The 27,177-nt window shown below is 54.6% G+C and overlaps 2 protein-coding genes across 5 annotated transcripts in view; one reads left to right on the top strand and one right to left on the bottom strand.

The window, feature by feature from the left end:
* The window catches only part of BMP1 (bone morphogenetic protein 1), a 41,950-nt gene extending 37,649 nt beyond the window's left edge, over nt 1-4,301 (top strand). The window contains exons 19-21 of one of the 4 annotated variants that reach the window (XR_005833942.1): nt 275-381; nt 1,133-1,241; nt 1,382-1,519. Coding sequence is in view for 1 of the 4 variants with exons in the window: in XM_040626544.1 (XP_040482478.1) it covers nt 1,382-1,632; nt 3,574-3,708 (386 nt within the window). In the remaining 3 variants the exon portion in view is untranslated. Of the gene's footprint in view, nt 1-274; nt 382-888; nt 1,006-1,132; nt 1,242-1,381; nt 1,633-3,573 lie in introns of those variants that run through there. The other 3 variants (XR_005833941.1, XR_005833940.1, XM_040626544.1) reach the window with 3 other exon arrangements.
* Nucleotides 4,302-10,968: 6,667 nt separating this feature from the next.
* Nucleotides 10,969-16,834, bottom strand: LOC103673322 (phytanoyl-CoA 2-hydroxylase interacting protein). The gene is made up of 4 exons (XM_008702089.1): nt 16,670-16,834; nt 15,273-15,447; nt 13,247-13,364; nt 10,969-11,566 (listed from the first exon to the last, which is right to left on the bottom strand). Exons 1-4 carry the CDS (start codon nt 16,832-16,834, stop codon nt 11,032-11,034), a joined length of 993 nt encoding a protein of 330 aa, XP_008700311.1. The 3' UTR covers nt 10,969-11,031.
* Between the last annotated feature and the right edge of the window lie 10,343 nt (nt 16,835-27,177).

Here is a 27,177-nt window from a genome sequence, read left to right as displayed (position 1 = left end):
GGCCGTGAAGTTGGAAAACAGAGGGCAGTGACGACAGTGGGTGGGGAAGCCGGGGATGGGGAGGGAAGCCCCAGAGTTCCCAGCGGTAGGACACTTGACCGCGCAGCAGCCCACCCACATTCCAACCCCCAGAAGTCACTCGTTCATTCATTCTGCAGATATTTATTAACACATGACATGTTTGAGGCAGTGTTTTAAGTGCTGGTCCCAAAAATGAAGCAAACATCTCGGCCCTAGAGGGGCTTCCTTAGTGATCCCTTGTCTGTTTATTCAGCAGCCCTTTACTGAGCTGTGGCCCCATGCAAGCCTCAGAGGGGCACATGGCGATGATCAGGCAGGAGCCCTTCCCCCACCCTCACTCCAGGAACTCCCAGTCCAGAGGTGAGCTGGGACGTGCACAGATAACCAGAGCATGAGACAAAACACGATAAGCTCTAGCTCCGAATGGGAGTTGGTGGGGTCATTCCAGACGGGGGAGGAGCCCAGGCACAGCCACAACCCCAGGATAACTCGGGGTGTATACAGATGACCGCAGGTCATTTCATTTGGCCTGAGCAATGGGTGTGTGAGGACAGCCGTGAAGTAGAAGCAAAACAGCGGCAGAGAAAGGCCGGAGCCCAAGGCTGGGGAGGCCTGGAACGTCAGAGCAGATGGGGGCTTCACAGGCTCCTTGTGGGTCTTGAGCCCCCTGTTGGGGCATCCCCAGGGCCGAAGGGTGCACAGCCTCCCCTCTTCCCTTGCAATTCAGTTCCTGCCCCAGGTCCCATCCCACCCCCTCCCCACCCCCCAAGGAAACATAAGCACCAGGCGTCCTAGAGGCCAGAGGGCTTCCCGAGGAGGATGGACACTGATGGCCCTGTCCTGCATGCTCTCATTTGCCCCTCCCAGGAGAGGGTCACAGACTGGAGGCTCGGAACTCTCTCTGGCCCTCAGACCTGCTCTGTTTGGCCCACACTGTGTTTTTTGAAAATGTGAGCCAACATTTAAAAATCAAGAGTTTTCGCAGAAAATCCAGATGTAGTTCTGTCTGAAGAATGGAAGCTCTGGCAACGCAGGGCCCACATTCTTCCACAGCAGCCGTCAGTTGGAGCAAATTAGCAATGTCTTCTTCTGACAAGCGTGCCCTCCCCAGTGCCTCTGCTCAGAGCTGCCTGCCAGCCCCGCGTGTCCCCGGGCTTCTGTGGGCGTCGATCCAGAGGCGGGGCAGCAGAGCCGTCGTCGTGGGCCGCGTCCTGGGCCAGGTGCACACCTGCCCACCACCGGCCCTGCAGCCCTCCCCCGGGACCTCCATCCAGCTGGGAGGGCTCGGCGTGGTGAGGTGCAGCGCGGGGCCCTCGGCTGTGCTCAGGGAGCGCTGGCTGAGCTTGTTGTCCTCCCACAGAGTGTGGAGGCCAGGTGCGGGCAGAGGTGAAGACAAAGGATCTCTACTCCCACGCCCAGTTTGGCGACAACAACTACCCTGGGGGGGTGGACTGCGAGTGGGTCATCGTGGCAGAGGAAGGCTATGGCGTGGAGCTGGTGTTCCAGACCTTTGAGGTGGAGGAGGAGACAGACTGTGGCTACGACTACATGGAGCTCTTCGATGGCTATGACAGCACAGCCCCCAGACTGGGGCGCTACTGCGGCTCAGGGGTGAGACCCCCCCCCAGCGCCCATGTGGCCGTGCCTCGGCAGGTGTGGGGTGCCAGTGTGGGTGGTAGCACAGGCCCGGCCCTTCGCAGGAGCCCGGAGACCCGGCCGGGTGGGCAGCTGCTCACGGAGGCCCGCCCTGCCCCAGGCCATCCCCACCCAGGAAATTTGGTCCTTTTTTGGCCAACACTGTGGTTTCTGCGGCCTTGGGACAAGCCCTGCCCTGACCCAAGCCTGCTCAGCACTAGTTTAGTTGGACCTACAGGGTAGCTTGCATCTGGAGAGGAGGATGGAATTCCCTCTGCCCCCTCACCCCTTGTTCCAGGCCCAAGGCAGCTTACCAGGGCCGAGGGTCAGGGGCAGAGGTTGGGGCAAGAGCCAGGAAGCCTGAGCCGAACTGGGCTAACCAGTCGTTCTGGCTGAGCCATAAAAACACCCTCATCTCATCCACTGCCAGCTTCTCTTCTTGGTGGGAGGCCAGCTGCTCCCAAAGCCCTTGGTGCTACTGTCCCAGCAGATGCTGAGCGCTGCTTCTCAGTCCGTAAAAATGGCGCTTCCGGAGGCAGTGGGCAAAAGTTCGCTCAATGGGGTCTTAACTGAGGCCACGGGAAAACCACAAAGGTGGATTTTCCTCTCAGTCAGAGCTTGTGGCTTCTTTTGTTTTTTTCTTTTGTTTGTATGAATCCTTTCCCCCTTCAGAGAACATCATCTTCCCCTCGCCATTATACATGGGTGTGCACGCACACACATAGCATTACACACGGGCACATGCATACACACACACACACACACACACTCACACACACACACACACACGCCCCCCCTCCCATCGCCTCCCTGGTCCCTCACCTCTCTCGTGGCCATGCTCCAGGGCAGCCTGGGCGCCCTAGGAAAGGTTAAACTTCCCAGAGCTGCAGCATCTGCTGGACCCAGCGTTAGCGCCCTGAATGCACCTGAAGGGCAGAACTTCAGCCTCTGTAGGCCTGGGACAGGGTGGGGGGTGGGGAGGTGAGGCAGGAACAGAGCACGCAGGCCCGTCGCCTGCCTGGCTCACCGCTCTGGAATCCCCTGGCTGCTAGGCCGGCACCCCCTCATCACTTTGCCCTCTGTAACTGCCTCAATCTGGCACATTCCAGTGAGCCGCACATCAAATCCGGTGTCCCCAGGTGGCTTCTTCCAGAGACTTCCACCAGGCTGGAGCCAACGGGAGGGAACCTGGGGAAGGAACCCAATCCCGTCAGGGCTTCCTGGCAAGGTTGCTGGAAATGTCCCCAAGGTTCTCGGAAATGATGCTTTCTATGGCCTGAGAGCCAGGGCATCTGTGTGCCGATGCTCTGCAGGTAGCTGTCACTCCGAGGGCCTGCACACAGCGGTGAGGAGAGGCTTGCAGGAGCCTAGGAAGGGGCATCACCTGAAGCTGACCATGGCCAGAACTGGGGGAGGACAGGAGGGGAATGGCCACATCTATGCCTGGGGAACCCAGCTATCCTGTCTTCTCCAGGAGACAGCTGAGACAGTGAGAAGGCAGCCTCTCAGAGAACCCACTCCCTTTGCAAAACCCTTTCACAGCCATCCTCTCATGTGTCCCCCCCAACCTCCCCCCAGCCCTTCTAGGCTTGGAGAGCAGGGAGCATTCACTCCCATTTGTCCTTGAGGGAAGCGAGGCCCAGAGAGGCGCAGTGCCTTGCCGACTAGCTGGTTGATTGCAGCACTGGGTTTAGAATGAAGTGTGACTCTGAGATAAAGACAAGCTCCTCTATCCCCTGCTTTCTTCCCTCCTCCAGGCACCCCCTTAAACTCCTGCTGGCGTTAGTCTTTCCCCTGCTTCAAGGGGCTGGGGGAATGTGGTGAATGCCTGGGAGCTACCCGCCTTCCTTAGAGCTGGGCATCCTGGGGGGCAAAGACAGCGGTCTCAGTCTCATGCCTGTCCCTTTCCTCTGTCAGCCTCCTGAGGAGGTGTACTCAGCGGGAGATTCTGTCCTGGTGAAATTCCACTCAGACGACACCATCACCAAAAAAGGCTTTCACCTGCGGTATACCAGCACCAAGTTCCAGGACACACTGCACAGCAGGAAATGACCACTGCCCTCACGTGGGGGTGGGGACGGGAGGTCTGCTGCCCTCAGTCACCTGGACTGCACAGCGGGAGGTGGGCAGGAGGTGGGCACCCCGTCCCCGTCCCCCAGGCGCCAGGACCTGCAGGCCGACGGTCCAGGTGAGGCTGTCCTCAGGAGGCAGGGGAACTGGACTCCTTCATGATCCCTTCCTCTTTGCCCCCGCCAGAGCAGGGGGGCCAGGGCCAGGGAGCCAGAGCTTTCACTGAGACACTTGAAGTGGCCATTCCTCTCTGGGGGCCTGGCCCGGTGGGGAGAGCGTCTGTCAGCAGACCCGCCCATCTCCCCTGCCCGCTCTACACGCTGTATTGTGTATAGCCGGTGGCGTATCTTCCTTGAAATGCACGTTTCCCACCCCTTCTCCAACCTCGATTCGGTTTTCTTAAGCCCCCACTTCCCCACATCCTGGGGCGTGAGTTTCCATATGAGTCCCACAGGAGCCACAGTGGGGAGATGCAGGGGAGGGGGTGGGGAAACAAGACAGGGCTTCTCTCAGGCCCAGCGGCTGGTCAGCCACACCAGGGCACCCCAGCCAATAAACGGAAAGTGTTACAGCCAGTATCTCGTGCCAGATGCTGTCTGGGACGTGGGGGAGGGGTGGGGGGTGGGCATCTCGTGCCAGATGTGCAGGCTTGCTGTGTCTGGGACCGGCCCACAGCCAGGACACCTGGCCTCGCTGGCTGCCCTTCCGTCCCTCGATTCCAGGACCCCTGAGGGTGTGATTTCACACTCGGGCACACACAAACACAGCCGCCTCGCACACTTCAGCCTGTAGGCGTACAGCATACACGCAGTGCTCATAGCCCTCCCACACAACGTGAGGAGCGGAACATTCTGTAAAGACGCTGTTTGGGGGCGGGGAGGAGGAGGTATGTAAAAGGGGATAGGCATGTGTCTGTCCAGCTGGTGTCCATCCGGGTTTTCTGTCTCTGTCTGGGGAAAGGAGTGGGTGGGCTGGAGGGTGTCCCGGGGAGCCCACCATAAGCCAGAAAACTGGCATCAGCAGCAACAGATCCACAAACTGGCCCTGAAAGTCTGCCTTCCTGAAGGCCAAACACTGAGTGCTGGCCCCTGCGGGTCGTTCTCTTCTCATGGAGACAAGAGCCAGACACTCAGCAGCCACTGAGCAAACATTCCAGCCCTGGCCCCCTCTCCCAAGGCTGTGTCTTGTCTGGCCTCCTCCTTCCTGCCATTGCCTCCTCCCTCCCCGGCCAGCAGTGAGGCCCAGACCTGTTTCCTAGAGGCCCGGAGGAGAGAGGTCACATCCCTGCTCCCTCCATTCAGAGGAGCCTCTCTCCCCCCTTTCTCTTCATGGATCTCAAGGCGAAAGAGAGCAGAGAGAGGACCTGGGTTCTTCTGCCTGGGCTGGCCACTCCCATATTTCAGAGAGAGCCAGGCATCCTGCTCCCGGCCCTGGGGCTCCCTGAGATCCTTCAGTGGGTCTGTGGGTCCTTCACTGGCCTCGAGCCCCTCCCCATTGCAGAGGCGCGTGTTGTGCCAGATGCTATCTGGACGGTGGGAGGGGACCTCCCCCAGGCAGCCACAGAGCATGGTGCGCCCCAGATGGGCCCTTAAGCAGAATGCAGTCGTGGAGACCAGACACATGGCTGGCATCCGATGTGTAGGCAGGACCCTCTCCTTCCAGGAAGCCAGCCTGCTCCCACTGTCAGGCTGCAGCTTTCTCGTCTGGTCCTGATGGCAGATGAGCCCTTGAGGTCCTGCAAGGGAGGGGGTGATGGCCTGAGGGGTTATTGCCTATTACTCCAGTGAGGTCACAGGCTGTGACATCATAGCCACCGCTCCCTGCCTCCGCCTCCTCTGACCTCGGTGCTCAGGACAGCCTGGAGGCCATGAGCTGAATGGAAAGGCCCCCAAACCATTGGAGCTGCCTGGGCATCTCACCCAGACACTTTGCCAGCCAACTTGGCATCAGCTTCTCCACAGCAGAATTTGTAGTCAGTGGTCACGGCTTTGCTCACCAGCCCTCCAGCTTCCTCTGAGGCTCAGAGGACCATACTCCCAGTTACGAGCCACATGTCCAGAAGGGGCCAGGATCCTAACCCCATGCAGACTTAAGGGCTCCAGCCCACAGAGAGTAGCCGGTCCTCCACCCCGAATCAGGGCGCTATGAACAGCATTGCCACAGCCAGAGGCAGCTCATGCAGCCGCCTCAGGCCCTTGTCCCAAGACTCCATCCCCACCGTAGGCTCAGAGCCCTCTAATGATGCAGGGACTGTGCTGGTGGGACCCCCCTTGTCTGCCCTGGGCCCATCTTCAGAGGCTGCCTCTGGGAGATGGAGGCTGCCCAGGAGCTGGGTGCAGGCCACTGTTACATATTCTAGAACTTAATCAATGCAGGTGCTCTCAGAGCCCCACCCACCTTCGCCTTCTGGCTGCTTCAGGGTTCTAGGCTAGACCAACTGCAGTGCGGCTCGCTGCCCAGCGGCTCAGCTGACTCCACGTCAGAGGAAGGGACCCTTGCTCCTACAACTGTCCGCAAGCCCCTGGGGTCCTGCGTGCATGGCCAGGAGTGGAAGAGCTGGGATGGACCTGCCCCAGACTGCGCGTGCAGGTTGAGAGAAGAGCACGCCCTAGAGCTTCAGACTCCTGCCTCGGGGAGCACCTTTCTAGCCCACAGAGGCCGGCACAACAGCATTAGCCCAGCAGGCAGGAGACACGGCTCTGCCATCCATTGTCCAGTGGCACCGGCCAGCTGAGTCCTCCCTGGGCCTCTGCTCCCCAAGCCTCTCCCCTGTCCCTGGCAACCCTCCCGGCCACCGCTGAGGTGGACAACAAAACCCAGGGTCTCGTCTCCAAGCAGCCAGAGGGCAGGGTTCCTCAGCAGTGGGGGGAAAGTGTGGCTCAACTGTAGGAGAAGGAAACTCAGATGCCCTGCCCCACCATTTTCCTCCTTCTCTTTCCTCCTTTTCCCTTCTCCTCCCCCTAACCCTATATACTTCTCTGTCATGAAAAGGTCAAAAGCTTGCATGCAAACATAGCCGGTTTCGAACACAAGCTCTACCATTTGGTGGCTGTGTGCCCCTGAGTGAGTCATTTAACTTCTCTGAACCGCTCAGTTTCTTCATCTAGACACATGGAATGACAACACCTTACGGGTTTCAAGGAAACAGTGAGATGCTCTTTGAGGAGATCCTGATACAGTGCCTGGCAAATAGGAGCCTCTCCTTAAATGGGCCTTCTTTTCCTTTCCTCTGCCAGACAGTTTTCCAGTTCCTGGACTACTCTCTTTCTATGCAAAAAAAGAAACTTCTGGGTACACTAGTTTCCAGTCGAGCATTCGGAGCTTGGGGCAGAAGCATTCCTGCCAGAGAAGGCCATGCTTAGCCCACAGCAAGGCGGGGCTTGCAGGGCAGCAGGAGACATTTCTGGCTAGCTGGTTGCCTTTCTGGGCACCTCCCAAGTCACACCCTGTGCTTGACTGTCCCTACACACAGGGCTGATTCTAGAATCGTGAAAAGATTTGCTGCTCCAGTTTGCAAAAATAGTAGTGTCTGACTTGGGGAGTGGGGAGAGGGCAGCCAGATGTTTTCCCCAGAGAGCCACGAGTCAGCCCCCCCAAACCCAGCCTCCAACTGACCAGCCTGCTTCTCCTGCTCCAGCCTCCTCCCAGCCCCACAGCCTCCCCTCCCCCATCTCAGGAACATCTGGTTCCAATCTCCTCCAGATGCTGTGGCCAAGCTGTTTTATGGCCAATCACCTCAGCTCAGCTTCCTGAAGGCCTCCCTCCATTTGGGGGAATGGTCCCTCCTCATGCCTTTTTTGGGACCCCAGCCACCTTTTTTCCTAACATGGAGAAGAGACACATGCCAAAACCATGCAAAACTGTGAGGGTCCTCAGAGCTGGCACCTCCCTGCCCACTACCTTGGGGAGACTGTCATCCATCCAAGGTGAAAAGAAAGATGCTGGCCCAATAGGGAAGGAATGGGCGGAGCAGAGAGACAGAGACAGATTGTTGGGGGGCATGAGGGCATGTAGCCGTGTGTATGTGTTGTGTCTGTGTATTTGTGCCCGCACAGAACACCCCACGTGTAACCTGGAAGCACCCCTTGGTGGCCACTGCCTCGTTCTCCCTCCCTGCCTGCACTGGAGCAGGGCTAATTTGGGGCCCCTTGGCTGGACAGTGGCAGCTTCAACCCAGGGTTGTCTCTCACCTTGTGGCTCTCGTGGCCGTGGCAGCCAAGTGTGTCTTCTAAATCCAGTCTAGGGAGGTGGTGTGTGTGTGTGTGTGCTCGTGCTCGCGTGCGCACGTGTGCACGAGCTCACTCGCACGTAGACCTCTCTCCCTCCACCAGGTCAGATTAGAGGGACACAGGCCAGAAGGGACCTCAGGGCAGATTCCAGCCGGTGCCCTGACCCAGCTCTGACAAGTGCCTCCAGCAACCAGAGAGCAGAGCGGCCATCTGGAGAGAGCAAGGAGAAGCAGGCTCTCTGGAGAAACCTGTCTGCGGCCCCACCCCCACCCCCACCTCCGTTTGCTGCCATCATCCCCCACAAAGAGGACACTGGGAGCCAATCTTTCCCCAAGAAACCCAGAGGGTTCACAAAAGAAGACTAAAGCCTGCACCTCTGAAGGATTCTGAAAGCCCCTCTGGGGTGGGGTGGGGTGTCCTGACCAGAGGTGAAAGGATGGGCCCTAGAGGTCCTTCCCCATCTGGGGAATTCTGGACACCCGGTGCTGCCCACTATTCTTTAAAAGAAAGCTCCTTGGCATTTATGACTCCACAGCCCCCCCTGGTGTTATTCAGGATCAAGGCGCAGCCTTGGTCAGCCAGAAGAGATGAGGGGAGACCTTTGAGAGAGAAGGCTGCGTGTTGAGATCCGCCTGCCAATGTCTTACTGCTCAGGTGGCCTGGCATACGCTAGGGGAGACAGGACAGTGGAATGGGAAGCTTCCAGCTTTTGAATCAAATCCAGGCACTGTTGCCTACCAGCTCTAAGACATGGGCAAGCCTTTTAACTTTTTTGTGCCTCAGTTTCTTCATCTGTTAAATGGGAATACTACAGCACAGGGCCATTGTGAAGCCTACATGAGCTGATGTGTGTGAAAGCACCTGGCCAAATGCCTGGCCCATAGTAGGCCCTCAGGAATTGGTCGTTTGCCCTTCAGCTTTCCCCTAGCCCAAGGAGGCTGTGCCCCAAGCTCTGGATGACACATGTTCATTTGGTCCTGAGCCAGGCAATGTCAGTGAGGTGACTCTAATTTTTCTGGAGCTTTTCTACTCGAGCAGAGGATCCTTTTAATAAGTCCATAATAATAGATGCAGAGGTGACTCAGATCTGCAAATGAGGAGCCCTGCTGGGGAGGGGACAGTTGGGCTCTGGGGGAGGAAATTCAGCAGCATCTGGGTCTGACGCAGTGGCAGGCTGCTGCATTGGGAAGGGCTCCAAACAGGGGACCTTGGTTAGGTCTCCTGATTGCCACAGTTTCCCTTCTCAGCGGCCTCAGTTTCCCCTTCTGCAAAGTGCAGGGTAATACCAAGAGACCTCCAGAGTCCCTTCCAAGCTAGAGATACGGTTCTGCTTTCTGAGCCCTGCCTCCCACAGCCAGATTTGGAAGGCCCTTGGAGACAGTTCCAGATGTCTGCTCCTGGGGGACATCCCCAGTTGAGTTCCTCTGTGATTGTACAACTTGCCTACCCCACCCGACCCAGAGCTCAAAGAGAGTCAGGGCTCTCAGGCCATGGTGGTTTATTGATGCACGTTGCAAGCACAACACAGGCGGGCGTGCCCCCAGCTCAGGGCAGACACAGGGCCGGGGGAGAGCAGGGGGCCACCCCCCACAGCAACGCAGTCAGCAGAGGCGGAAAAGGCCTAGGGGCCCATGTCCTCTCCCCCATGCATCTCCCAGGGACCCCAGACCTGCTCCATGCCACAGAGACATCTGACCACCCCACTCCCAGTGGCTACACAAGAGGCGACCAGCTGTCCCACCTGCGCCCTTACTGAGATATGGCCTTGTTGGCCTTCTGGCCCCTTCTGTACTTCACTACGGAAATCTGGCTGTCACTGTGGGGGCTGCTGTCCTCTGCCTGACATCACCTCCACCAACCCCCCCGGAACAGCTAACCGCCTCCATCCACACCACCACCCGCCCACCGACCTGGTTCGCTTATCCCAGGAGTCCACCCTCACCACCCTCATGACCTGTACCAAAGTAGGAAATAGGCGAAAACGCTGGGAGGCCCAGGAAGACTTCTCCAAGAACTCCCCAGGAAAGGGGCTCTCCGCCAACAGGCTCGCAGTGGGGAGCAGACAGTGCCAGTGGGCAGGGCGTGAGGTGCGGTGGCAGGGAAGCCACAGTCCAGATCACACGCAGGCACGGTGCAGTCACGGTGCCGTGGCAGAGAGAGCGAGCAAAGCGCACAGTCAGGCAGGGTGCCAGGGCTCTTTGGAGAGCCCTCGATTCTAGTTCCACACTGGGTCCCCTCGGGGCAGGAGGCGGCCCACTTCCGGTTGAGAAGGCGGACCTCTGGGTCTCAGGGGTCTCTGTCCCCCTCCTCGACCCCAGTGGCTGCCGCCGCAGACCTCAGTGCTCTGAGCAAGGGAGAAGGGACGCTGGGGTATACATCATCTCCAGACGAGAAAGGAAAAGTCCCAACAGCCCAGAGCCCCCAAAGCCAAGAGGAAAAAGAGGTCCCCTTTCTAGAGGGCAGGTGGAGAAGGGGAGGGACAGCACTCCCCATGCAGGAAGAGGGTGCTGGGGGTCAAGGAGCAGCTGGGGGTCAGAGCGGTGCAGGAGACTATGTATAGAGGGAAAGGGCCAGGCCTGGAGTGGGAAGCCCCCCGGGGCCGGCACAGAGGGGAGGGGTATTCTGTGGTTGGCCCTGAGTGGGGTGGGCGGGGCTAAAGAGCAGCACCCCTCAGCTCTCCTCAGCGCCTCTGGGGGCCGGCAAGCAACACGAGGGCTCTGGCCCGGGGAGGCGGCTCAGCGACGGTCCCCAGGCTGTAAGTTTCCATGAGGAGGAGGCCAGGATGAAACAAGAAACGGCAGGACAGGGAAGCCAGGAATGGGGAAATCTCCAGAAATCTACCCTCCTTCCACCAACCTACGGAGGCTAAGAAGCTTACCAAGTCCACCAGCGTGAATAGGCCACGCCTACCAAGGGGACACCCTCTGCTGCAGCTATGGCCAAGGGGTGGGAAAGGGGGAGGCCATGGGTGGAGGGAGCGGGGGGCAGGGGAGAGAAAGCCAGCTCCCTGAACCTATGCCGCCCATCGCCACCCCGCCTGTCACCTCTCCCTAGCCCCTCGGCCCCGCAGGAGTCCCTAGCGGCCCACACTGATGTTACAGGTCTTGCAGCTGGGGTCTTTCTTGGCGTCAGCAGTGGACAGGCTCATGAGCTGGTGCCCGCTGATCTCCCCCAGGGTGCCCAGAGACAGGTCAACGGGCTCGGTGTAGATGATCTCCAGGATGAGGTCCTGGGCATGGCGGAAGATCAGCTCCCCGTCCTCCACGCTGCAGGTCAGGAACTTGTTGCACGCAATGTCCAGGAGGGGCAGGCGGTCACGGCAGAAGCGGTCCCCCAGGGAGCCCTTGGGGGCCAGCACCAGGATGGCATAGTGGTAAGCTGTGTACATACAGTAGAAGTCCGCAAAGTAGAGGTTGGTGCTGGGGTTGAAAAGGCGCTGGGCAGGGATCTGGAAGCGCCAGCGGCCGTAGGGGGAGTCCTGAGGAGGCTGGCCTGTGTTGAACTCCGTGTTGCAGCTGAAGAAGACTCCGTGGAGCATGCCGCTGGTCGGGGAGCCATGGCTGCCGCTGTTGTCCTTCAGGTAGGGCTGCAGCATGTTCCCGCAGTGGGTCCTACCCACCCCAGGGGAAAAATGCCAAGGGGGAGAGAAAATGCCGCTGGTTAGCTGGGCTGAGGCTTGGCTGCTGTGTGAGGTTGAGAAAGGAGCCAGCGCAGCTCCCAGCTCTCCCACCAGCTGCCGCCTCCATGAGTCGCAAATAGAACATTCCAGAATGTGAGAGCAGGGAGAGCCCTGGAGATGGGATGATGCAACCCACTCCTTCACAGAGGAGAGGTCTGAACCTACCACTCCCCATCTTAAAACCCTTTGATGGAGCTTTCATGAAAAGCAAGGCCATCAAGATCTGGTCTTTCTGACCCCACCTCCCCCCATCCCCACACCCACAAGTAACATCCTCCAGCCACACGTGAACCCCAACTTTCCTGCCTCTGTGCCTTTCCAGTGCTCTTCTCTCTGCCCGGACTGCCTTTCCCACCTCTCTACCCCTGGCCCGGCAAACTCCTAATCATCCTTCCAGGCCCAGCACAGGTGTCCCCTCCTTTCCAAAATCTTCCAGGAACATCAGGCACTTGTATGCAACAAAACTTTGACTGCCTACTGTGTGCGGACACTGAATTTTACCCAACAATCACATGTACTCCTTACATTCCATCTGTCTGTACTGTCCAGCTGATAGACTCTGAGGTTCTCAAGAGGGGGGCTCCGCCCTCTATTCATCTTTATATCCTGGCACATATGGGTGCTTTTGTCTCTTGCTTGCTTGCTGATAGAGGAGCTGGAACTGGGCCAGGGTGCTCACCACTCACCTGGCTGCCTCTTTTCTTTAGTACAAAAACCGAAGACCCCACTAGTTCCCTTCCCCCCGGGGCAGGGTGGGAGGATCCAACCCCAGCTGAATGCAGTGACAAAGACAGTAAGACTAGCAGGTTGCCCCAGCCCAGCCTTAGAAGGGTATGGACTTGGGTCGGTGTCAGCAGGCCCGGGGAGGATGGGCAGCCCCAGCCCCAGCTTCACCCTTGCCACGTCCTGGATGTCCCGGGTGACTGGTGACTTACTGGCTCTCTGTGCCTCAGGCTGCCCATCTGTAGGCTGGGCGGGTTGGACCAGGTCATCAGCTAGATGAAATATTTTGGGATTACAGAGCCCCTCTCGTTCTTCCCCAAAGGATATTACACATAGGCAGTCGATAGGCAATGAAACTGAAGCTGCTCCAGTTGAATGATAGGTGTGGGGTCCACAAAGCCTCACCCTAATTTCCTTGACAACCCCTCAGTATCCCCCCAAAATGCCCTGAGACACCTCCCTGGAACCTCCAGGCTCCGCAGCACACCATTTGAAAATTGTGACCCTGTACAGAATCCTCTCACCCTGTGCTCCCCTCACCACCTCCCCCTGGGGCCCAGGGCCTGAACTGGAGAGACAGCTGACCCTTGGCATTACAGTGAAAGAAACTGTCCCAAAGGAGGAGCAAACCCAAGATCTTTTTCACCCAGGCCAGTTAGCATGGTTCCCCCAGGCAGCCCCATCCCAAGAGCCCTCTGCTTCCCTGGAGCCCCATCCCAAGCAGCCAGCTGTCCCCGCAGAGCCAGCGTGTGATAAGAGGCCATAGGGACTCCGTAGGAGGGTCTGGCAATGGACAAGGTGGGCGTGACGTCAGACAGCCAGGGCCGTCCAGGCAAAGAAGAGCCACGGAAGGACGTGAGACCCAGGCGGTGTGGGGGCTGTGCTGTACCTGGCGTGCTGGAAGTACTCCTTGTGGTGGTTGCGGTAGAAGACAGAGAAGCGGAGCATGCGGCCTGCGATCTGCTCGGCCTTCTCCTGCAGCTGGGCCAGGTGCTCCTTGGCATAATCTGCAAGAGTCCAGGCCGGTAAGCCCAGGGCCAGGCTGGGTATCACAGCCTCATCCCCCCACACTCACCCACTGCACACACAGTATGTCAGCCCACCTCCGTCCTCAGAGCAACAGGCGACACCAGAAGTCACGGCAGCTTGGGCCACATGGGAGCAAGCCAGGTAGCCCAGCTGGGAACATGGACAGCCGGGTGCTGTTTGTCCTCGTCACCTCTGCACTCTCACTGCCAGAGGCTCAGCCTCTCTGAGTCAGAAAGGGGCAGGGGCTGCCCAGTTAGACAATCATGCCAGGGGCCCCAGGAGCTGTGATCCCTGGCCATCCTCATGTGAAGAAGACCAGCAAGCAAAAGAAGGATTGAGAGGGGAGAATTTGAGGTCCCCTAGGGTGAGCATCCCAAATCCAGCAGGTAGGAGGCCGTCCATAGCGCCCACACAGAAGCCAGTTGTCATTATAGGTGGGGGCTCATGAGGAGCCTGCGGAGCGTGACGTGACTGGGTAGCCAGAGCGGGGTCTGAGACAGTGACTGCTTCGGCACCCCGGGAGAAGCAGGGAAGGCCGGAGACAGTATGGTGAGACCGGACACCTCCCAGGGCTAGGGCCAGAGTCTGGGGTCCTGGGGCCCAGGCAGGGCTGCTGCCAGCCAAGACAGGGCCTTTGTACAAATTGGAAAAAGGTGCCCTTTCCTCCTTGCTGATGCAGTCCTGACCAGGGTGCTGGGTTTGGCAAGAGTAGTGGGGACTGGACTGCAGCCATCCCCAGCTCCCCAGTTTGAATTAAACTCCCACTATGGGTGGAGTTCTGGGGTAAACCAAGAGGCTTTCCCCACAAGGAGTGGGAGCACCTCCAGGGTGGGGTTCTGTAGCCGAGCTAAGACAAAGCACAGCTCGAAAGAGAATGGCAACTCAAGGAGACTTAGGGCATGGGCCTTGGCAGGGGATGGAGCCGGCAGCCTCAGAGGCCCGGGGCTAAGAATGTTCCCTGTGCCTTCCTTGTAACAGAGAGAGATCTCGAGCAGTTCTCACCGTGGACACCAAAAGAGTGGACTATTTGTGGGGCAGATCCTGGGTCATCCATGACCAGGTACACATAAGCCTGGTGCTTGTTCGTGCTGGAATTTGCCAACTAAATTCTGCTAAGAGGATTTGCAGGACCCCTGAATAGGGGTCATGTTCCCAGGCTACGTGGAGGCTCAAGAGGAGCAAGTGGGATTATTACTGACTGACTGTCCATTGACCGACGACGGATAAACAAAGTGCGGTCTACAACATACAGTGGGATATTATTGAGCCTTAAAAAGGGAGGACATTCTGACACATGCCCCACACAGACGAAGCTTGAGGACATGATGCTGAGTGAAATAACGGAGCTCATGCTCCAGTCACAGAAGGACCGTGCCACAGGATTCCCCTCACAGGAGATACCGAAGTTACAGAGACAGAGAGGGAAGTGGTGTTTGCCCGGGGCTGGAGTGAGGAGGGAAGGGGAGCTGTCATGCAGTGGGTGTAGAGTTTCAGTTTGGGAAGATAAAAAAGTTCTGGAGATTGGTTGCACAACCACTGCGAACGTACTTACTACTACTGACCTGTACACTTAACTGGTGACAATGGGAAATTTTGTGTCATGTATATTTTACATGACAAAACAGTGCGCTTGCCCCAAGCCAGAAAAGTAAGCGCGTCGCTGTTCGGAAGCGGTGGAAGTGGCGTTGCCAACAGGACTAGCGGGGCTGACGTCTGCCTCCTGTGTCAGACTGCAGGCTTGTGGGGGGGGGGGCGCCTCCCCGACAGCCGTAGCCTGGTGCCTGCGTTCCACAGGTGTTCATAAGAGTCTGCTGGCTTAAGACGAAGCCCCCTCCCGACCCTAGCTAAGCCAGATGTGTCAAAGCAGCAGGACAGCAGGGCCTCACCCCCCGTGCAGAACTCGACCGTCTCGCTCCAGCCGGACACCAGGTACTCCCCGTCACTCTGCTTCACGGCCGTCTGCACAGCCACACTGTACTCCGTGCGGGGGCTCAGGAACCAGTGGCCTCTCACCGTCATGGGCAGTGGCACGGCCTTGGCCACAAGCTTGGTGGGGACATCCTGAGAAACGGGATGCAGAGAGCCAAGAGTCAAACCAGGGGTCACGTCCAATCTTGGCATTCTGCCAGACCTCACACTCCCCACGTGGTCCCTAGGCTGCCTGAGGAGGGCCAAAAACTCAAAGATTGAATGGCTCGGTGCCCTGGCCACCATTTTCCTGCGGAAGCAAGCGGTGGCCATTGGGAAGGCCATACAGATACCCCCCAGCCTCCGGCCCTCTGTAACGCCCCCTGATGCCCGTTCTCTTGGGAACTAAGGAGAAAGGCCACGGGGGTGGAGGCCGAAAAGTTGAGGGCGGCGAGACCTCTGTTTTCGAGGGAGACTTCGAGAGCTCTGCACACTGCAGTGCCGTCTCCACGGCAACGGCAAATGCTGAGAGCCAGGGAGGAAGGGAAAATATGCCTTATTCTTTGGGGGGGAGGGTTAAGGGGGTGGTGTTGAACATTCACGTCACCGTGGCAACTGGCCTGCCAAAAGACACCCAGATCGGGAGAGCCAGTTCCAGAGAGAGAGGGTGAGTAACCCACAGGATGCAGTCGTCGTGGGAACCAGCTCCTTCCCACCTCACTCTTCCCCCTTCCTTTCTGCCAGCTTGAGGAGCTGGGAGCCTTCTTCCCACCCACCCCCACACCGGCTTTAACCCAGGGAAAGGACACCCCAGCCAGCAGAGGACTCTCCCATGTTGCTTTCCTAAATCCAGCCACCATTAGGCCAGAGGGCCAGGGGCAGAGAGGATCACAGCAGCCTAAGAGGGGTCAATGAGGACCAAGCAAAGGGCCCTAGCCCTCCCATGGCCCACGTTGCCCACACGGTCAACAACAGAGCTGCTTCGTGAGTCGGGGGCTTTGTCATACCCTGAGACGCCAGCCCCAGGTGTGATGTCTGTGACCCCCCTCAGGTTTTCCCACCCCCTCTGAAGCCCCAGTCATGACGCCGATAATGGTGTTCACGGTGGCTGGGCCCCAAGCCAGACAGCACGCAAACATTACCTCACTGAAGCTTCTCACAAGCCTGCGGGGGGTTGGCGTTATTATTCCCTTTTTACCAGTGAAGGAACTCGGGCTCAGTGAGGCTAAATAACTTTCCTAAGATTACACAGTGAGAAGAGCCTGGGTTTGAACCAGGCCTGTCTGACTCCCGACGATCACCACCACTGCACCACTACCCTGCCTCCTTCAAGGAGGGGTCTGAGCAAGAGGCCCACTGGGCACCCTCCACTCACTCGGTGCTTGAACTTGTTGGAGTTCTTGTTCTCCTTCTTGTTAAGATCAATGAAGTAATGGGTGACCCTCTCCAGGTCACTGTTCTCCATGGCCCAGGAGATGCGGAAGGAGTCACAGGTGATGTTGTTGACTTCGATGCTGTGGGGCGTGGACAGCAGCTCCATGCTCCCTTCTGGCTTGGCTCCTGTGGGGACTGAAGGGAGAGGAAGATTTAGCCCCTTTCTCCCCACCAGAGATTTCTGGAATGCCTTGCTCCCAACCTCCCTTGCAAATTGGAACCTTGGGGATACACTGATTGCACCTGCCTCATCAAATCAGATGGGCAGAGTGCATGGGAAGATGGAGGGGTAGGACCAAAGGTGGGATGGGGTGTCCCCCCTGCGGGGGCTCTTGGCTCTCTTCAGAGGGGTCTGCAGAGCAGACGGCACCTGACAGGTGGCAGAGGCAGTGGGAATGCTGCAAACGCCGGGCAGGACAGATTCACAGCAGATGGAGACGAGGAGGGGGGCCCTCAGCCAGCAGGCGTGAAAAGAGAAAGGGGTGGGGGTGGAGAGAACTGTACGAGGCGTGTAGGAGAGACAGGAAGCACCCACTGAGGAGACCGGTGTGAGGGTTGAGGCAGGCAGAGGGCCCTGGCTGCCAAGAGGCCAAGGGTGCCAGGTCGCTCAGGCTCAGGCCTCCCTCCTCCCCCGGGGTGACTCCGGGAGGGTCGCCGAGACGCAAGGCTGGGAGTCCAAGCACCACGGAGATGCACGTGGATACACCGGTGGCAGGAGGGGGCAGCATGGGCCACAGCTCTTCTTCACCCCTAACTTTTCAGCCATCACTCTTTCCTTTCAGCTGATCCTCTGTTGCTTGACGCATTTGAATAATTCGTTTTACCTCTGACAACTACGACAGGCCAGTATGTGATGATAATTGCCCAGGCATCACCTCATGCAAGCCTCACCATAGGTAGGTACTACTATTGTCCCCACTTCACAGATGAGTTCACTGAGGTTTGGGAGGTACTAGGGTGCCAAAGTTCATGCAGCGAGGAAGTGATTTGAGCTCATGTCTGACTAGAGCCCAAACTCGTTATCATTAAGCAAACGTTGTGTCCCCTCGTGTGAGTGTGTATGTGTGTGAGTGTGTGCGGGGCACGTGTGACGTGTGGCACGTGTATATGCGTAGGTGCACATGGTTTTGTTGCTATTTATTTTTCTTCCTTCTATCCTTGCCTTTCAAGTAACTACATATCCTCTCCCCTTCCTCTTCTCTCAGCCCTTCGCTTCCCCCGGGGCTGCTGTTCCAGGTATGAAAGGACCACACCATTGGCACTCACCTGTGCTTTAGCTGGGAAGAGCTGACTCTGGCCTTGACTGTGACCCGGCTCAGAGCTCTTGGGAACAGAGTGGGAAGGGAGAGGGAGGGGGGCGGGACTGTCTCTGGGTCAAGAACATGAACGTGGGTTGGACTTGCTCCCGGGCATTTGCTTAGTGCCCAGTGGAGCTCGTGCTTTCCCAGTTCATTCTCAAGCCCTGTCCCAGCACACCTCAGCTTTCTGGAATGTTGTTTCCTCTTCTCCCCCTTCTGCTTCTTCTCCTCTCTTTTCCCAGGCACGAAGGGTGAGGGTACCTTGTGCCTTTGAAAGCAGGTACTTCTATTTATAGCTTCCAGAAGATCCAACCCACACTTGCCTGTCAGTTAAGCTTGTCGTGGAGCCTGGTACCTCTAAATTCATCTGTGGGCTGCCTACGTGGCAGGCACAGGGGGAGGGATACGGGTGATGACCTTTACCTGTTCCAGGGTGCCCCCTGAGCCTGTGTTTCACCTTGGCTTTCTACTAAAGTATGAGCCTGCCTGTCGTGAAGTTCAGCCCAATGTCAGTGGCTTGTGCGCAGGGAATCCCATGGTAAACAAGCATAGGGGTGCTACAAGGTCCATTCAAAATAAAGCAGAATAGGACTGGGAAACAACTGTATGATAATAAACCAGTTTATAATTCATGGGGACAGATGTGGAGACTTGGGGAGTTGCCATCCTCTGGGCTCCCGGTGAGGAGCTCCCCAGGGAGACACACACACACACACACACACACACACACACGCCAACATGACACACCAACACAGACACACTCCCACCCCAGGGAGGGCCTGAGTGGCCACCTCCCACCCACAGCAGATTCAGTCTATGCCTACCCCACAGGTGGGCACCTGTTCCTGCCTCTGTACTCCTCTCCTCAGACTCTCCCCCACAGACAGGGGCAGCCATGTTGGGGGGGGACTCCAGGACCTGGCTCATCCTTTCCTTTCTACAGTTCTAGAAGAGCTGAGATGACTCCCCCATGCTAGCTCGGGAGAGTGGCCATGAGTGACACTTGGGAGAACAGCAAAGCCGGGGTGGACCAAGGGTGGGTGTGAGCCCCAGTTCTCCAAGTCCAGGTGACTGGGGAAGGTCCGGGTGTGAGGGACAGGTTGAGACAGCACCTGAGAAACACCCACACTGCTAAGACAAGCATTTACACACCCACACACAGGCAGGCACATGAGTGCACATGCATACACACACACGCACACATGCACCGAATGTGCCCACCCACACCTGCCACACAAGGGCTGCACACACCTCCTCAGACATTCTTGGTCCCACGCACACACCCACGCACTCCAGTGCCTCTAGCACCTTCCACGTTCTAAGAATGTCCCACAGTTTTCCCTCTACAAGCTCTCACCTCCGCACAGACCCACACAGGTTGAAGTCCACAGGATCACGCACACACATATGCATGCGCACCTTCTCGCAAGCCATATTTGGGGAAAAAAGAAAGCCACAGGCGCCAACATGCACGTGGGCTACCTCCACAGAACGCATGCAACCCATACGCCGGCTTGCACACACATGTACACTCACGCGCACGTCAACCCCTGCCCGGATTCCGGTACTCTCTCTCAAATCATCTCCAGGCTCAAAGAGCCAGACTTTGAAAATGCGGTTTGTCCTAGCCACACTCTGCCAGCCCTGGTCCTCCACATGCCAACAGGTTTGCACACCTACGTGGGTCTGCCCACAGACAGTGGCTTCTGCCCACACTCCCCACCTACCTACCCCTTTCTGCTCTGGAGTTGCCCCTCCCCACATAGAAACCCTTCGGTTACATGCACTCCCTCCGTCAACATGTACTCCCACACACATGACAAGTGATATGTCCACCCCATAAATATACTGCCTCACACTGCCCCCACCCACATAATCCAGAGGCTACTCAGATAAGTGATCCCCCCCCCACGCAGCTCACGTGTACAAGAAACATACGTCCCTAAACATGCCACCCGGCAGTGGAAACCCACACAAGAGCCTAAGTGCGTGCATACAGAAGGATCTACGCAAGCAAACCTCCAGTTTCCTCGCAAGCATGCATACGTGCCATACACACCGATACCCCTTGCCCGTGCCCCTTCAGGAAAGCCACCCGCGAGCCAGGGGCAAGTCTTCCCCCACCCCACTGTCCCTGTTGGCACCGCTGACTGCAGCAGAATGGTCACGGGGTGACTAACTGTGGTGCCCCCGGGGACTGGATCCAGCTGTTCATCCCTTTGCCAAGGCCCTGGGGGACAGGGGACAAGGTCGCCGGCCCTGGCAAGCCAGGTGGGCACCGTGGGCAGTGGCAGGCCCCTGGTGCCCCCAGCTCCTAGCCCCTTGCCACCTGAGTCCCTCTCAGAATTGACAGCAGGATGCTCTGGGGAGGAAGGGCACTCACCTGGCTGCACTGGGCTCTGCAGAGGAAGACCTGGAAGGGAGGGAAGGGAGAGACCTCTGTGTGGATGTGCTCTCCCCAGGGAGAGGGGCCGTGGCGACGCCTGGGTCACAGGCAGCGGCGCTCGCTGGCTCCTCTCGCTCCTCTCGCTCCTCTCGCGCCTGCCGGAGAGGCTTCTTCCATGCCCCGCAGGCAGCTCCTGCCTGGTTCTGCAGCGCACCGCTGCTGCCCCCAGAGAGGCGATGTTCCCAGCCGGGCGCGAGGAGAGGCAAGAGCGAAATCGAAGCAGCGTGGAGGAGAGAGAGAGAGGCAGAGAAGGCGAGAAAGAACGAGAGAGCCAGACCGAATCTGGCTCCACCAATGGGATCAGTGGCTGCCCAGCGTCAGGTGACAATAAGCAAGCTTGGTCCCTGCTCGCCTGGGCTGGTGGGAGGGGAAAGGGCAGAGGGTCTCCCAGGAAGCTCTGCTAATGTCCTCAGAGACAGCGGCGGTGGCTGCCACTTTCCCCCCATTCTTCCAGGACAAGCTACCCTCAGAAGTCCCTCCAACACACCTCTACTCAGAAATCTCTCATTTGAATGCAGCCCCCAAACTTTAGAATGCTGGGAGAGGGGTGGGGCTGAGCCCAGAGGCTTGGGAGCCCCCAAACAAGGATTCTGACTGGGGAAAGGTAAGGGGAGCTGTGAGAGGAAAGGGTCCAGACGGGGTATGGGGGGGTTCCGTTTTCAGTCTGGATTCTGTCCTCGGGGACTTTGGCTGATCCATGGCTCCATTTTCTTACCAACTCTATCAAAAGATATTAGACCTGCAGATGATCCCCGATCGTCTAGGGAGAGTCCTTGGGCTGCTGGGGTGTCCCCAGGGAAAGGAATGAGAAAGAGAGAGGTTGTGGGGCAGTGAAGGGTGTGCAGAGGCAGGAAAGTGGGGGTGGGAAGAACACACAGAGAGCTTGGAGTGTTCTCATCCCAACCAACCATCTGGGATAGGTAGAATATTATCTGCTCTCTTATTGACAGGCAGCTTTTCTACCACCAAGCGAAAACCCCAGGGACGCCACTGTGAAGAGCCCTCAAGGAAATTTGAATCAAAAAACAAACAGTGACAAAGAGTATACACAGTGTGGAAAAGCATGGGCTTTACAGCCAGACAGATACGTTTAAAATTCCTGTTCTATCACTTTCTAGCTGGGTGATCTTGGACAAGTTACTCAACCTCTCAGAGCTTCGACTTCTTCATCCGTCGAGTGAGATAATAAATGAGAAATTATGTAAATCACTCAGCTGTGGGCCTGGTACACAAGAAGGGCCCAGTGACCCATCAGAACTGTTGTCATTGCTATCATCAATAGCGTCTGCCTGCAAGGAGCCCATGGTCTTTTGTGGGGGGGGGGGAAGATGGACATAAAGAACAAGAAATATACAACTAAATTGCAGGGTACAGATAAGGATTCAGAGAAGGAGGAGTCAGAACCAATCTGAGTACAATCAGAGCACAGCCAAGAGGGGACTGTGGAAGCAGGAGCGTGGTGGGGGGGGGTGGGGAGGGCTTGGTGCAGGGGCAGCGGATGGACCTCTCAGGTCCTGGCTGAGGGCTCAGAGTGCCATAGAAGGCAGGAGCTGAGTGCAAGGGACACTCACCGAGAGGGACTTGGGGGCTGCAGACATCGGCAGGCAGCAAAGGTTAGAGGAGGTGAAAGTGGACAGAACGTGAATATTTTACAGAAAGCAAAGACAAGCAGAAGCCAATCTTTCCCTAAATGGGTGTGGAGAACCTAAGCAAGTTTGGTCAGATCCTGAACCACAGAATGCAGTGTGGTGCGTTAGGCGGAGACAGCATTAAGCACTCCCTTGGCCAAACATAAGCAGATCCCTCCCCTGGAACACCTACACTGAGATGTTGCAATTCTGAAGGGACGCAAAACGTAATCTCATGGTTATGGCCAGCACCAGACATCTGGACCAAAACCTGGCCTTACAACTATTTACCTGAGGTGTGAGGGGTGGTGTGAGGAAAAGACAGGCTCTCTGGGACTTGGTTCCCCCCTTAGAAGGAAGACGTGTCCTAGCACACCTCTGCCTCCCACCTTCCCAGGATAGCACGCGGAGCACGCATGAGATCATGTGTCCCAAGGGTGAACGGTAGCCATCTGAATGCGCTTTTGTGGACTGTGTGATAGCCTCAGGTGAAGGCACAGACCCTCTCAGGGCTGCGGCTGCTTCCTGCCTCTGAGGACTTCTCTTCAGATCACATGAGAAAACACATGGTAAGAAGAACGCTTAACAAGCCAAATAGAGCTAACTCTGTATGAAACCAGACAACCGCCAAGATGCCCTTCTGCTGCATTTTTATTTTTAATACCTTTTTATTACACAAGGAATACATGATCACTATAGAAAGATGAGAAATTTTAATTCTAAAATTGAAAAGAGAATTAAAATCATCCATTTCCCCCCACCATTCATATATATATATTTTATTAACAAAAATAGAAAGTGAAAACACTGTTTTAAACCCTGCTTTTTTTCACTTACCAATACCTTTTCTGCTCATTACCTAGTCTTTCTCCAGTATTGTTTTAAATAGCTGTGTGTGTTCTATTGTCACGTCATACGCCAATCCTCTACTCTACTGTGATTATTTTACTTTTTCTCCATTCTAAACAACACTGCAATGGACATTCTTACAGCAAAACTCTGCCCCCACCTTAATTATATCTCCAATAAAATATTCAAGGGTATAGACCTTATTTGGATACCGACTTAAACTGTTAAAAAAAGAAAACCCTATGTGACAATTGGGCAATTTGAATATTAAGAGGGTATTTGATAGTATTTAAGAATGCTACCCTGATAATGATATTTTATGGTTATTTTTAAAAAGAATATCCTTCAGAGATACATACTATAATATTTATGGGTGAATGACATGATATCTCTGACCTATTTAAAAATAATCTGGAGGGGCATGGGATGGATAGGTGAAACAAGATTGGCATGGGTAGGTAATTGTTGAAGCTGGGAACTTGGGGATCCAATAAGCTATTGTCTGCATTTTTGTGCATGCTTGGAAGTTTCCATATTTAATATTATATCTAGGGTATGATTACAATAATAACAAAAGCTATTTATTGTTGTTGTTGTTGTTATTATTATTATTATTAATTTTATTATTTTATTATTAAACACCAAGACCCTAGGCATGGGATTCTCACCACAGCCTTGAGAGGTGGATCCATCAACCTTATCTTAAAAGGGTTGGTGGTGGGAAATGAGACTCAGCCGATGAGAGGCAAAACTAGATTCAAATTCAAGTCTGAGTATAAGGACTGGGTCCTTCATGGTAGAAGGACATAGAGCAAATATAGAGTATGAGGCAACAGATAGGGGCTGTAAGAGAAAAAGACCTACGGTCTTAATATTGTTTGTGAATTCTATAGACTCAAAATGTTTACGTGTATTTCCTCATGGTTGAGCTAAATGAGGGGATCTCAAGGGCCAATGAATACAGACACATCCAGACAGCTCATAAAACCCACTTTGTTCATTTACGTGTGTTGGCAATGACAGCAATGGGCAGTGAAGAACTGTATGGGTTTCTCAGTGCTTATTTGCTTTATTGTTTTGAAATTTTGTTTATTCCTCTAACAACCCTTACTACTTTGAACATTTAAAGTTTTTTAAGCTGTTTTTTACTTAAATATTTAATAATTTTAAGACTGGAAAAATCCTGAATTATGTTTAAGCACACACAAAAGCTATAGAAGAGGCACTAATGAAATGTTGGAGGGGCAAAAAGAAACTTCAAGGGACAAAGACTAAGAACAATGAAGAAAGAATCCCAAGCTCATGGAGAAGTGGAAGGACTGATAGGATGAATCCATGGCACTGGAACGGTCACCGAGCTCTGCCCGAAGCGGAAGAGCACAATGCAGAAGCTATGGAATACCACTGCGCGCTTCCTGGCAAGACACCAGGGACAAGACTTAGACGTAGCGGATACACAAACTGTGGCATGCCGCAAAGCCTTCCCTCCACCCGCTCAGTATTTGCTATTTACTTACTGTATTACGCAACTTGCATACAGACAGCCTATAGAGAAGATGTATGGACGTGCAATGCAAGGATGGCTCTTACATCAGTGGCGCTAAAGTGAAATCACTTGTACAGTCCACCTGGGAACAATCCACCCTTTTATTTCTCTAATGCACATCCGATTTGCTACTTGGTCTCCACACAAACTGGAATTCATTTGTTCATTCAACAAAAATTTACTGGGTGCTTACTCTGTGTTGGGTATTGTTTCAAGCAGTGAGGATACTGTAGTGGAGGAGGAAAATAAGTCCCTGCTCTTATGGGGCTTTCTTTCTGGTGGGGGGAAGACAGAGAGACAAACAAACTCTAGAGTCTATTAGGTGACAGTGCTGTAGAGAATAAGAAGTCAGTAAATAGGGAGAGGGAATATTATGGGGGAGTTACAATTTTTAATAATGCCATCAGAGAAGGCCTCCTTGAAAAAGTGACTTTGGAATTAAAAAAAAAAAACACAAAAAACCTGATTGAAGAGTGGAGGAGAGCCACGCAGAATTACATGGGGGAAGGGCATTCCAGGTAGCAGGTGCAGAGGCCCTGAAGAGGGAGCATGCCAGATTGTTCCGGATACAGCAAGGGACCAGAGCAGCTGGAGCAGAACGAGTGAGAGGTATGCGGTAGGAGTTAAGGACAGAGAGATGGTGGGTGGAGGGACGGATTATGTAGGGCTGTGCAGACCAGTCTAAATTCTCTGGTTTTTACTCTGAAATGGGAAGCCTCTGGGAAATTACGAGTGGAGACGTGACCTGATGTGCAGTATGTTGATTATGCTATGTTGCAACTAAACTGACGGGACCCAGGTGGAAGCAGGGAGGCCAGTCAGGAGGCTATTAAAATAATCACAGGGAAAAAAAAATAACCAACGATGGCCAGGCAGGGTGGCCCGTCAGTAAATGTGGTGAGAAGTGGTACGATTCTGGATATATCTGGAAAAGCTGATGTACAGGATGCATCACATGAGAGAAAGACAGGAGTGAAGAATAACTGCAAAATTTGGACCTGAGAGGCTGGAGGGATGGGGTTGCCACGTACTGAGATGGGGAACATTTCAAAGTAGTATGAGGAGGGAGATCCAAAGTTTGGATGTGGGTGTAGGTTTGAGATGCCTTGTAGACATCCAAGTGGAAGGGCGGGATAGGCAGAAATATACATCCGGTGCTCAGAGAGGTCCATATTGAGATAAGCGCCAAGGAGTCATCAGCATTCAGCACAGGGTTTGAAGCTGAGAAACTGAACCAGTGCCAAAGGAGTAAGTAGAAGAACGGGAGAGTTCTGAGGACTGAATCCTAGGGCTCTCCAATGTTTCGAGGTCAAGGAGATGAGGAAGAACCAGCAAATAATGGCCTGCAAAATGATGCAAACAAATCAGGAGAAATTACTCACAGAGAACATGTAATGGCTTGAACTTGGATAGCATTTTCATACCACACATTCCTTTTCTTCTACTGATACATATTCAAAACAGTTCCTTATTCATTTAGTATTCCCAATGCCCGACAAGAGTTCACAGAAACAGTCTTCTGACAGAATCTGTTTACACCTTCTGAAGTCTGCATTTAGAATAAAAAAGCTATATTTGCTCTTAAGAGTTTGATTATTAATATCAGTAAGTTATCAGACAGCAATGAGATTATCACCTTTACTGTGAAATACGTAGAAATAAAAAGTTATTAATAACAATTAAGATCAGCTAGAATCACAGATGGGATGACATGGGGTTCAGCTGGTAAAGATTTGCTAGTTTCTTTTGAGGCTAGATAAAAGAATATACATCCTTTGGAAGAAAACAGAGAGGGAGGTGTTAGAGCAAATAAAGGAAGAAAGGAGAATGGTGCAGGGCATCTGGGGGGCTCAGTCAGATAAACCTCTGACTCTTGATTTCAGCTCAGGTCATGATCTCAGGGTCCTGAGATTGAGCCCTGTGCCAAGCCTGAAGCTCTGCCCTTAGCAGGGAGTCTGCTGGAGATTCTCTCTCCCTCCCCAACCTCACCTCCCCACCCCCGAGTGGGTGCACACTCTCTCTCTCTCTCTAAAAAAAAAAAAAAAAAGGAAGAAATAAGAAAGGAGAATGGTGCCAAAAGTGTATTAGCCTAATTAGAGGGAACACTGGAGAATATTCTTAATGGGAAATTATAGCAATTGTTAGGGAGCAAGCCCCAGAATGTTAAAGATAGAAGTCTTGGTTTAAGTCTTCTCTCCTCTTGTCCTGTTGGGGTGAAATATTTTGCAGAAATCCAATCAGCGTTGCAGGAAGGAAACTGGTTTCCTGGTTAACAGGAAACAGGATCAAGAAATTATGGTGCAAGACAACAATGTAGAGTACTATTTAGCCATTAAAAATTATAATTTAGAAGAATACTCAATAACTCAAAAAATGTTTATAGTATACTGCTAAGAGAAATAAAAGCAGATTATAGAACCCTATGTAAAACTCCTCAATTTTTAAAAAGCCACATGCATAGAAAAACAACTGCAATATGCAATGGATGACTTTCATTTTCTTCTTGGTGTTTGTTAAAATTTTCCAAATTTTCTACGATGAACAAGTATCTTTGTAAAAAACAAAACAAAAACCAAGAGATACTAAAAGGTCTGTGACCTCAAACCCCAAAGAAATCAAAGTAATTTCATCTAGTGCTCCAGTCAGAAGATCAGGGCTGCTGTGTACAGCTGTGTAGGGAAC

This window comes from Ursus maritimus, unplaced genomic scaffold, assembly GCF_017311325.1.
Source record: "Ursus maritimus isolate PB19 unplaced genomic scaffold, ASM1731132v1 scaffold_11, whole genome shotgun sequence".
Taxonomy (NCBI): Eukaryota; Metazoa; Chordata; class Mammalia; order Carnivora; family Ursidae; genus Ursus; species Ursus maritimus.
Note: the sequence above shows the minus strand (reverse complement) of the source record. Positions and strands in the feature narration are given on the sequence as shown.

What these genes read in the sequence shown, in the direction of transcription:
- LOC103673322 (XM_008702089.1), bottom strand. Translation starts at nt 16,834, where the DNA reads ATGGAGCTGCTGTCCACGCCCCACAGCATCGAAGTCAACAACATCACC. An exon ending in CCAACAAGTTCAAGCACCGA is followed by an intron (nt 15,448 to 16,669) that starts GTGAGTGGAGGG and finishes CCCGTTTCTCAG; the next exon opens with GATGTCCCCACCAAGCTTGT. An exon ending in GAGTACTTCCAGCACGCCAG is followed by an intron (nt 11,567 to 13,246) that starts GTACAGCACAGC and finishes TGGGGTGGGTAG; the next exon opens with GACCCACTGCGGGAACATGC.